The sequence below is a fragment of the Octopus bimaculoides genome, chromosome 6 (genome assembly GCF_046866305.1).
Source record: "Octopus bimaculoides isolate indiv1 chromosome 6, ASM4686630v1, whole genome shotgun sequence".
Taxonomy (NCBI): domain Eukaryota; kingdom Metazoa; phylum Mollusca; class Cephalopoda; order Octopoda; family Octopodidae; genus Octopus; species Octopus bimaculoides.
This window is the reverse complement of record NC_142933.1, coordinates 10,632,789-10,645,013: the sequence shown is the minus strand read 5'-3', so window position 1 is coordinate 10,645,013 and position 12,225 is coordinate 10,632,789. Positions and strand designations below refer to the sequence as shown.

General features: G+C 35.5%; 1 protein-coding gene across 2 annotated transcripts in view; it reads left to right on the top strand.

Moving 5' to 3' along the window:
- The window catches only part of LOC149134942 (uncharacterized), a 12,673-nt gene extending 2,430 nt beyond the window's left edge, over positions 1-10,243 (top strand). The window contains exons 2-5 of one of the 2 annotated variants that reach the window (XM_089353424.1): positions 1,406-1,514; positions 3,158-3,280; positions 5,497-5,628; positions 10,111-10,243. In XM_089353424.1, coding sequence (XP_089209550.1) covers positions 1,406-1,514; positions 3,158-3,280; positions 5,497-5,628; positions 10,111-10,178 — 432 coding nt within the window. In that variant the 3' untranslated portion in view covers positions 10,179-10,243. The remainder of the gene's footprint in view (positions 1-1,405; positions 1,515-3,157; positions 3,281-5,496; positions 5,629-10,110) is intronic. The other variant, XM_089353425.1, reaches the window with a different exon arrangement.
- Positions 10,244-12,225: the final 1,982 nt, after the last annotated feature.

Sequence of the window (12,225 nt, the reverse complement as noted above, 5' to 3'; positions counted from 1 at the left end):
TAAAGTGCTCGGGGTCTGGTTTGTTCCAGGCCTGCAAGTTGATAAGGACTGGAACGAAGTGGCGAACAGGGTGGCCAGTCTCACCCAGACATTGACTGAAAGAAAGCTGTCCCTGAAAGGTCGGACATAGGTGGCGAATGTTTACATCTCTGTTATCATCTATCGCCTGATCGTCGTGCCTTGTCTCGGTTACTGCTTGACCAGACTGGATCGTCTCTTATTTAAATTCTTGTGGACGGCATGCCTTCCGATATTATTATTATTATTATTATTATTATTATTATAACGTGCTTTCACTTCACTACCGAGCGCAGCTCTGTGCGCCTTGGGTATGTGCTGTGGTTTGCTGTGGTGCTCTTATGTTTACTGTATTGAAAGTGTTTTGCGTAGAATGTATTGTTATTATTATTATTATTATTATTATTATTCCAAATCAATTCTAATTCAATCCCTATTAAAAAATTGAACTAGTGTCTTCCATTATCTTTAGCCATGGACTGTCATCAGATCTTCACTTATGGAACTACTAATGGATTTCATATTTTAGATATAACTTATTAATTCTTTGATCATGGAAATATATATATATATGTATAGGAAGAGAGCATTTACAAGTTTTCGTCAAACGACGCAGTGTAATCGTTATGTATTATGAGTTTGGCCTCACCCTAACACTTTAATTGCAACTTGAACATGTGGCACTGAGAGTGGCTATCAAAGGTGGCTATAAGTTGTTACTCATTGAACGTGTGGATATCGATTGAAATAGAAAATTAAAGGGGAAAGATTTGGTATCACTCGAAAAACATTTGGTTTTAATAGAGAATACAAGCGTAGTGCAGAGTAGTTGTGATAAAAGGTTAAAGTATCTTACAATTGTTTCTTGAGTGGCCAAGCATGTGGATCAAAATATTGAGTTAGGTTTCCTGGTATTCTATTGTCGAGGAGAGAGAAGTGACAAGCATACAAACGAAGAATATCAGCAATCAAGGATATTAATACTTGCTGGTTCAACTTGATATGAAGGAAAGACCAGAATGAGAAGTCTATGCGTTTGGTAGTTCCATGATCAAAAAAGTAATAAATTTATCTAAAAGATGAAATTCATCAGCGGTTCCATAGATGAAGATTCGCTGACAATCCATAGCAAATGATAATAGAAGTTACAAGTTCCATTTTTGAAGAGAGAGTAAATCAGAATTGACTTGGAATAATATACTACACTTATGTTTTCAAATGATTTCATGCATTCAATGTATTCAAATATTGAAGATTATAAAGTCCAACATATAATGTCTTAACCATACATAAGAGCCACATTTCATAAAAAAATACGTCATCATTCATGATATGAAAATATCCAATATTTAATGACAGCTTTTGCTTCTTCCTTTTTTTCTTACAGATGTTTACACATTCAGTTTTGTGTTCTGGTTTAGTCTTTTTTTCTAGTCTTATGTTATTCCGAAATCTAATCCTATCTAATGTTCTTGTGACAGCTGCTATACCTAAGCGTAAGTACCAATTCCCTTTACATTCTAAAATATTTATTTGATGCAGTAATCTAATAACTGCTTCGTTCTTCGTTTAAGTACACTCGCTCTATTTCCTGTGATGAATTCCAATATCTTAAATCATCAGATATTTCTGAAACAATGTTTCGAACCCATTATCCCACCAGGACGAATTCGCTAATTTTACGCATTTCACTAGAAAATCTGACTTAGTAACAAGCTTGTAAAAAAAGCTAAAATGGCCGAAAAAGAAGGCAACCATTAACTATTTCTTTAGCTGCAATTCTAATCCACATTGCTTTATGTTTTTTTATAGTTTTTATGGAACTACAAACAATACTACCGGTACGTTTTTATCTTTTGTGAATTATGTATCACTTTTAGTTCTGTTAAATAACCTACACAAAAATATTATGTCGTCAGTCCAGGGCATTCTCTATTTAATTCCAGAAGAAAGTAATTCAACAACGCGGGTTGATGAACCGTAAGACGTGTGGCCAGAACCTCCTGGAAAATAACCATAGCGAGGGACATTCCACAGTTGAATTAGAACAGTCACAAACAGTGAAAGAAGACATGCACCCAACACCAGAGCTGAAGACACCTCCGAAAGGGGGTGGCCCCGCCACGTCAAAACGGTAGAGGAGTAGGGGCCGAAACCGGACGTGGTTCCTCCTGATGATGTCTTGAGCTAACTGGATCCTATAAAGGAGCTGTTGTGGTAGCAGACCACGAAACATGGTTGAAATTCCTCCTTATGAAATACTGGCTTTGAATACAATGATTCTTTGTCTCAATCTACCACTAACATTTGCTTACGGAGACTTGCATATTTATTTTTTAACTAACTCCGGTAAATTCGAAAGTGAATGTGTTATTCGCTAAAATATTTTGACTCAGGGGGACAATTTCTCTTTTACAACGTATAGGTTTTCATAACACAACACAATCGATTCATTACTAAGAAGGTTGTGGTATAGCCGATGATTCCACATCGCGGTGTCCGGTCAACCAAAAACACAACGTGGCCAATGAATCTAACATGAGCTGTCCTCAGAAACCCTCGTGTTAATGAACCGTGTTTGATAAAAACAGTGGTAGTAAAGGAGAGGTTGTTGTCCAGTGAGGAAAAACATCAGCAATCAACGTACTCAGGTTCGAATATACCGGAACGCATTGCATATTCATGGATACAATCCATCGGTTTTTTTTCTTCCCACTTTGCATATAGTGATTCATGACATTTAGTAAGCTTCCTTTTAGTGATCAAATTCAAATACATGACTTCTCTGATACCTTTTCGTAACCTTATTATTGATATATATGTATACATATATATATATATATATATATATATATATATATATATATATATATATATATATATATATATATATATATATATATATCAATGTCTGTATGTTATACGACTATCCTCGTCATTGGGCCGATTATATGATATAATATGACATAAAATCAAGAGGTCTAATTTAATATTTTAGTGAATTAATATAATATTGAAGCTCTTAGTTTCAATAATCTACAAATGAAAGTAGTTAATACTCCATCTCCTCTGTCTATAAATGATCGGTCCTTGAATTTATAATTGATAAATAAGCATCGTATGTTACTGTTACCTCCAGATTGCAAAGGATGTTTGTATGCAGATAAATGCTTCTGTCCCAACCAAACTGTCATTATCAGAAAGACATATGATTGTATTCTTCTAGAATGCAGAGGAACTTACGCTGACATTAAGAGACTGTGTAAGTAAATATAAATAGTATATGTTCTCACATATTTTACATCCAGTATCATATAGGCGCAAGCATAGCTTCATGGTAAGGAACTTGCTTACCAACCACATGGTTCCGGGTTCAGTCACACTGCATGACATTTTGGGGAAGTGTTTCCTACTATATCTTCGTCGGATATGTGTGTGTGTGTGTGTGTGTGTGTGTGTGTGTATCAGTGTGTATGCGTACGTGTGAGCGCGAGTATTTGTCTGTGTCTGTACCCTCTCTCCATCGCTTCAAAACATGTGTTGATGTGTCCATATCACCGTAATTTTGCGGTTACCAAGCTTAAAAACAAGGAATTATGCCGAGTGATTCGACCAAAACTCTTCTAGACAGTTCCCCAGCCATCCCGCAGACTGAGGACGGAAGTAGGTAAAAGATAAAACATAAAAGAACGTATTGGTGTAGTTGGTATCAACTATGCATAATTTTTCAAATATTTAAAACTAGGGGAACCCATGGAAATTAACTAAATGAAAAAATGGACCTATATATACGTTTGTGCGAGTATTATATATGTGTGCGGGGGGGTATGTTATTCCCCTTTTTCTTAGCTCTCTTGTGTGAACTTTCTGTCAGGCAGTCGCCATGATAGATCGCTGACCACTACATTTATGTTTTTCTCCTTGTTTTTCTCCTTATTTCTTTCTGTTGAAGAGCGTAGCTCGAAACGTAAAAGACTTTCTCTATTCCCGAGCGTTAAACTAATACATCCATTTGTTGTTTACACCACCTGTCCTCGTCTGTTTTTTGTTTTTTTCGTAAATTCTCCCATATATATATATATATATATATATATATATATATATATATATGCACGCACACATATATATAGATAGATATGTATATATATGCCTAGGCGGAAAAAGGTAAATAGAGACAAATCAATTAATAATTATATTTACTAATTACAAAAATAAACATAATCCCTGACAGCTGTTTCGAATCAGACTTTAAAAATTGATTAAGATAGTTAAATCATTCCACAGTTAAACTTTGTCAGAAGTAGAAAATATATACCATTACACATTTTTATTTTTATGTGTTGAGTCTATGTGTTGGGTATTGTTTTATAGAAAATTTTTTTCTAAATCTTATAAAGTGGGAAATATAGTGTTTAGACGAATAAATATAACATAAGTACGATTCGGATAAACCTTAAATGTATAAAGGAAAGTAATATATAGTAATAAGCTGTATACTTAAGTATGAAATGAATGTAAGAATAAATATATTTATAGAAATATAATAGAAGTCAAAGCAACGAAAATATTTCGGCAAATTAAATTTAAATCTTTATGTATAATTAAATTTGTTGTAATCTGATAAGGAAGCTAAGCTTTCTTTCCCTCTTGTTTAACGTATGTATAAATATATATATATATATATATATATATATATATATATATATATATATATATATATATATATATATATATATATATATATATATATATATATATATATATATATATAGGCGTAGGAGTGGCTGTGTGGTAAGTAGCTTGCTTACCAACCACATGGTTCCGGGTCAGTCCCACTGCGTGGCATCTTGGGCAAGTGTCTTCTACTATAGCCTCGGGCCGACCAAAGTTTTGTGAGTGGATATGGTAGACGGAAATTGAAAGAAGCCCATCGTACATATGTATGTATATATATATATATATATATATATATATTTATGTCTGTGCTTGTGTTTGTGTGTCTGTGTTTGTGTGTCTGTGTTTGTCTCCCCAACATCGCTTGACAACCGATGCTGGTGTGTTTATGTCCCTGTAACTTAGCGGTTCGGCAAAAAGAGTCCGATAGAATAAATACTAGGCTTACAAGGAAAAAGTCCTGGGGTCGATTTGCTCGACTAAAGGCGGTGCTCCAGCATGGCCACAGTCACATGAATGAAACAAATAAAATAGTAAAAGAGTATATATACACACACAATGTGAGAGAGATAGGTTGCTAGATACATTGACACATACATACACACAAATACATATATATACACATATATATATATATATATATATATATATATATATATATATATATATATATATATATATATATATATATATATATATATATATACGTATATTTGTTTAAGTTTATATAGGTGTATATATATTGCGATGTGTTCATATATGAACGAGATTTTGAATCGGTCTTTAATGTGATAATATTTACAGATTGCCTAGATCCCTCAGGAAATTGTATGTCCCATGAAGCCAAATGGCGTGGTCTCATTGGAACAAGATGTGTAACATATTACTGCGAAATTATCAATGATAAGGCGCGACTAAGTGTGCTATTTAATCTAAGTATGTATATTCTATTTTACTGTAAATGTATATACAGCAATAGGCCTTCGTTTCAATTTCAGATGCACAAGCCTAGCAGATTATCAATAACATCATCCTACATTATGTGTGTGTGTGTGTGTGTGTGTGTGTGTGTGTGTGCGTGTGTGTGTGTGTGTTTGTGTGCGTGTGTGTGTGTGTGTGTGCGCATTTATGTGTGTATACTATTCGGTATTATTTCAAGATTTCATGCAAATTGAGAAAAAGCTGGTTTCTAACCTAGAGCTGAGGTTCCTTCATTGAAATTTAAACATCAACAGTGTGTTTTGGTATGTACGTTTGTTGTTGTTGTTGGCACTCCGTCGCTTACGACGTCGAGGGCTCCAGCTGATCCGATCAACGGAACAGCCTTCTCGTGAAATTAACGTGCAAGAGGCTGAGCATTCGATAGACACGTGTACCCTTAACGTAGTTCTCGGGGATATTCAGCGTGACACAGTGTGACAAGTCTGACCCTTTGAATTACAGGCACAACAGAAACAGGAAGAAAGTGTGAGAGAAAGTTGTGGTGAAAGAGTACAGCAGGGTTCGCTACCATCCCCTGCCAGAGCCTCGTGGAGCTTTTAGGTATTTTCGCTCAATAAACACACACAACGCCCGGTCTGGGAATCGAAACCATGATCCTATGACCGCGAGTCCGCTGCCCTAACCACTGGGCCATTGTGCCTCCATTGTATGTAAGTATGTATGCATTTATTCGTGGAGATTTCAATGTTTTGTTGTATGCATGTATTCTCATGCATATAGGTGCATATCTAGACATGTTTATATATACTGAAAGTTTCTGGAAGGATTTACACATTTTCCACTGATGTTTCAGTGACGGTTTGCATCTGTAGTCTTCGAATGAGTTTTCACCCTTTTGGTTTTGAGAGGCCTAATGCTTCAAAATTGGTATTTAGGCAGCGTGTTATATATCTCAGTGGCCCAGTAATTACAGGTATGCGGGTACGTGCGTATATAGATGTATGTGCTTGCATGCGAAAATATGCGCATATAGACGTGTTTTAACCTTATAGCTTTTTTACACTTTTTTCTGTATGTTGCTTTTAGCCCTGTGATTTTTATCATGGCTACCGAAGAAGTATCACAGATTTTTACAGATATATATACATATATATATATATATATATATATATATATATATATATATATATATATATATATATATATATATATATATATATATATATATATATCAAATATGCACAGAAGACATAAATATATATATATACATACACATATACACACACACACACACACACATATATGTATGTATATATTTATATGTAGTGGCGCAGTAGCCCAGTGGTTAAGGCAGTGGACTCGCAGTCGTAGGATAGCGGTTTCGATTCCCAGACCGGGCGTTGTGAGTGTTTATTGAGCGAAAACACCTAAAAGCTCCACGATGCTCCGGCGGGTGTGCTGCCGAGCCCTGCTGTACTCTTTCGCCATAACTTTATCTCATTCTTTCTTGTTGTTTCTGTTGTACCTGTATTTCAAAGAGGCTTGCCTTGTCACACTGTGTCACGCTGAATCTCCCCGAGAACTACATTTAGAGTACACGTGTCCATAGAGTGCTCAGCCACTTTCACGTTAATTTCACGAGCAGCCTTTTCTATTGATCGAATCAACTGGAACCCTCGTCGTCGTTACCGACTGAATGCTGCACGCGATCTATCTAGCTATCTATCTATACACACACATACACACGCACGCACACACACACATACGCACGCACACACACACACAGATAGATAGATAGATAGATAGATAGATAATACATGAAAATTGTATTGTAAATAAACAAACGACAGTTAAAAGACGTACAACGTAAACTGAGTGTAGAACCGGAAGGGAGACAGACAGAGAAAATTATCAGTTATCAACCAGATGGTATTACTTAGTTTTGCATCATTAATGATAAGACTGAGAATCTCCCATGCTGGCGGTGCCCGCGAAAGTCGCGCAGAATATAGGGCCGAGAGTAAACAAAAACATGCAGAGTGGACTAACGAAAGTGAATAAAATTGATTTAAGATAATAGACAAAGATGAAATAAATAAGAAACGAACAAAATATAGCCTCAGGGTCAAAACACAAGAATGATCTGTAACGCTTAGAAGCCATCCTAAAAGATATAAAAAACAGGAAACAGCAAGACAGTGAGACACAGAGACCTTACGACTGTTCAGTTATCGAACCGGTGTAAACAAGGGAGAGAAAGAAAAGAAAGATGGCCACGGATAACGTCTCAGCAGCGTGGTTGGCACTTCATCGCTTACGACGACGTGGGTTCCAGTTGATCCGATCAACGGAACAGCCTGCTCGTGAAATTAACGTGCAAATGCTGAGCACTCCACAGACACGTGTACCCTTAACGTAGTTCTCGGGGATATTCAGTGTGACACAGTGTGACAAGGCTGACCCTTTGAAATACAGGCACAACAGAAACAGGAAGTAAGAGTGAGAGAAAGTTGTGGTGAAAGAGTACAGCAGGGTTCACCACCATCCCCTGCCGGAGCCTCGTGGAGCTTTAGGTGCTTTTGCTCAATAAACACTCACAATGCCCGGTCTGGGAATCGAAACCACGATCCTATGATCGCGAGTCCGCTGCCCTAGCCACTGGGCCATTGCGCTTCCACGTCTTAGCAGCAAGTAGAGGAGAAATAGAGCAAGAGAGAGGGACTGAGAGAGCAATTGAGAGAAAACAACGGTAGGGATGAAGTGGGAAAGGAGAAAATTTAGAAATCCAAGTTAGAGGGCTGGAGAGAAATAAAACAAAAAGTGGAAAGCCTAGAAACAGTAGTAAGATGGTGAGGGGGAAAATAGATTGAAGACAAGAAAGAAAGTTGCATGGATATATAAATAACTTACCGTTGCAAGAAGCCAGGTCATGTTGCGTTCTGTTACTTAATAAATGAAAAAAAATAATTGTAAATAAACAAACGACAGGTAAAAAACGTATAACGTATACCTAGTGTGCAAGTCAACGGGAGACAGGATACAGAAGGTCCTAAATTCATATGCATATATATATATATATATATATATATATATATATATATATATATATATATATATATATATATATATATATATATATACATACATATATACATATATACATATATACATATATATGTATATATGTGTGGTATCAGTGGACAGGTGTCCAGAAGTCTACGATTACAAGATCACTGGGGGATTCACTAATTTTCCAGTTTATGTTTGAAAATGATTTGCTCTACATTCAGGAAGCAACCATAGCTAACGTTGGCTGTATTTATATTAAAGAACTTTAGTACTTATGTGAGTGAAGTGAGGGAAGTAAGTGGTTGTCGATGAATTTCAGGAATTTTCTAGCTATGTTCGTGGCAAAATTTATACTATACGAGGTATTGTACCATGAAATCTCCGTCTTCATTTCTATGTACATTTGGTTCTATTTAAGTTATAATAGTCTTCAAGTTGGCCCTTTCTAAAACGGTGTCATAGTATGGGGCAGCCTTTTGAAAATAGATTTACCAGTGTATAGATTAGAGACACGCCTATAAATGCTATTAACTAATTTTTGATAATTGATGGTGAGTGGTTAGAGCCTATATGAATATAGGAAATATCCGCATATGGTTTCTGGTACGACTTAAATTTGCCTATACTTAGACTCATATCAATGTATAGGAAACTGAATTCTTGAAGTTTATTACTAACAGTAGTTCACAGATCGTAATGAAAGGAAAAACTGCGATAGCAACACCTCTATTCTTGAACAGACTACATCTATCTATCTATCTATCTATCTATCTATCTATCTATCTATCTATCTATCTATGTGTGTGTTAGCCAGTGGGTGGGTGTGTACACGAATGCGTGTGCCAGTGTGTATATCGATATGCATATGTCTCTGTGTTTTGGGTGTGTATGTGCGTAATAACTCTATGTTGTGGATGTGTATGTGCGTATGTCTCAGTGTTTTGTGTGTGTGTGTTACATATTATATCATATCTCGATAGAGTGTAGACTGAGATTCCCTTTGACCGGCCGTTGATATTAAATAAATATTAGCACATCATGTAAATATGTAGCTTCATTTCCAGGTAGTAACTGGAATTGTTGAGTATATAAATAGATTGACTGATTTATTTCTGTAAAATTGATGTTGATACCTCTGATGAGAATCCAATAATGTTTAAAAATCGATGAAATCTCTTCTTCGCTTTTCCAATTTACGGAGTCGATCTCGGCAGAATTTAAGGTCAAAATATGATGCCGGACAAAATGCTGCCAAGTATTGTTTCCGTCATGGCAACGATTGCGCCATGTCACTGCCTTATATTCTTTTACTATATTAATATTTCGAAATCCTAAAGACGAATATTTTTGTCCCCACTGAATATATTTCAATGTAAATTAAATTTGAATACTTGTTTTATTTTACAGTTTGTTCACCAGAACACGTCATCGCAAATATATTGTTCTTTTATGAACCCCGCGTCAGACTCTGTTAAAAAATATTCGATATTGGATAGTTTCAATCTGGCAGCAATAAAATCATTTCAACACCATAACCTGATACCTGAAATTAGAACTATTTATATATTGCAAATGCTGGCAAAGTTCCTGATTTTATCTATCTATCTCTTTATCTATCTTTCTATCTGTCTGTATGTCTATCTATCTATATATATAATGAAAATAACTAACAGGATGTCAATTATTAATACAGTACGACCGTTTTGAGCGGATCCATTATCTTTATTTTATTCACCTTGCTTCGGGTTGTACGGATAATACAGGGCTGACTTGGTGCCGTAACTTAAGTACCTAATTCAACTGAATCTTACTATAACTTTAAAACATTGGAAGCTGGACGTATATTAGAAATTCTTTTATCTAGATATAAATTCTCTTATTTAGATTTGAATTTATGTATACAAGAATGTTTTATCATAAATATATATACATGTGTATAGAATTGTATATGTATGCATATTGTAAAAAGAGAGATGAATAAGTAAACTTGTGAATGTGACTATGCATGTATGTATACGTACGTGTTTGTGTATGTATATATACATAAATTGTTGAGTGTACATGTGTATATATATAAATATATATAAACATGTATATACGAATGTGTGTATTATGAAAATAAATCGGTTATAGAACTAGATACTAATAGAATTAAATTTAGGTATTTACATTATTTCAGATTATTTCTTTATGATTAAGTTCGTTCTCAAAAAGTGGGTTTTTATTATGCGTTAGCAGTTATACAATTTTCAATTGCTACTTTTCGTGATCTGATGGATACTCATTATATTTAAACTGGATTTTATTATTCTTGAAAACTTGGTTTTATAAATGAAGTGGAAACATTTGTTATTTATATAAGATGTGTCCTTCGGACGGTTTAAGTTACTTTGGTGGTATTTCTTTCACCAACTAATTGATCTACCGAGGTGTATGAGCAGCACGGCTATCTATGTTTCCGGTTAACCTAGGAACAGGAAACCATATTGAAGGCTGGTTATTGTGAAGGTTGTTACACTTTATTGATCATAGAACATATAAGTTTGCAAGCGATGCAACATAGAGCTACTGAAGTATTTTGGGAGTAAGATTACGGATAATGACTACAATATATAGTTGTTTGACATAAAAGTGAAATTTCTTGTCAAAATCAGCCACATAAATGGTATAAGGAAGCTGAAGGAAGAAGATGAAACTCTCCCTCTGAGAGTTTATTTTATTCAACATCAAAGGGAGCTATTATTGATGCGTTCAAAAATGGCAATATAATACCTACTTGAGAAAATACAGTTAAAGGAATGTATTTGCTACGTGCTTACAGTTTATAGCCACTTTGAAATCGACTTCAGGTAAAGAAGAATGAAGTTTGACTTCAGTTCAAGAATATTGCTTTGAATCTTTAGCAGTTCCTAGTGAAAAGTTGTCGCATTGAAAGGCAGACAGATAATTGTGAAGTTGTAAAGACGTAAAAGTGAGCAGGATACACTTATATATGTACTCAAAATAACCAACATGAGTCTTATTGTGAGAAGAGAGTTTACTGAGAGTTGTCCCCCTGCATAAAACGGCAGTCATTAATGAGCTATCATGAAGGACTAAAAAGAATCATGTCCGCCCACAACGCACAATGAAAATGTGAGAATAATTGCATTATATTCGAGTTTTTAGCTACTAGACCAAAGTCAGTATGTTGTCCACACCATGAGGATGTAAACTCTTGCGAACCATCCCACGCCAATCTGCACCGTCCCACGTCGGTGTGTCGAAACAGCAGCTAAAGAGTTGACATGAAAAAACGTGTCGATGTATTGGTGAAGGAGATAGACATGTAATCAACGGTGTGGCTCCATCATCCATTTTCATCAACTTGTGGCTGGTTAAAATATCCTTGGTGCTCTCCGATAGGCATTCGGTCAGTCCTCATGATAACTTCGAAGTTGGGCACGCCTGCATGTCGGCATTGCATAGCAGTTTTAAAGTCCCTCACATATCGGTTTAGGGGTGTTGAGCATTTCCTGAAGT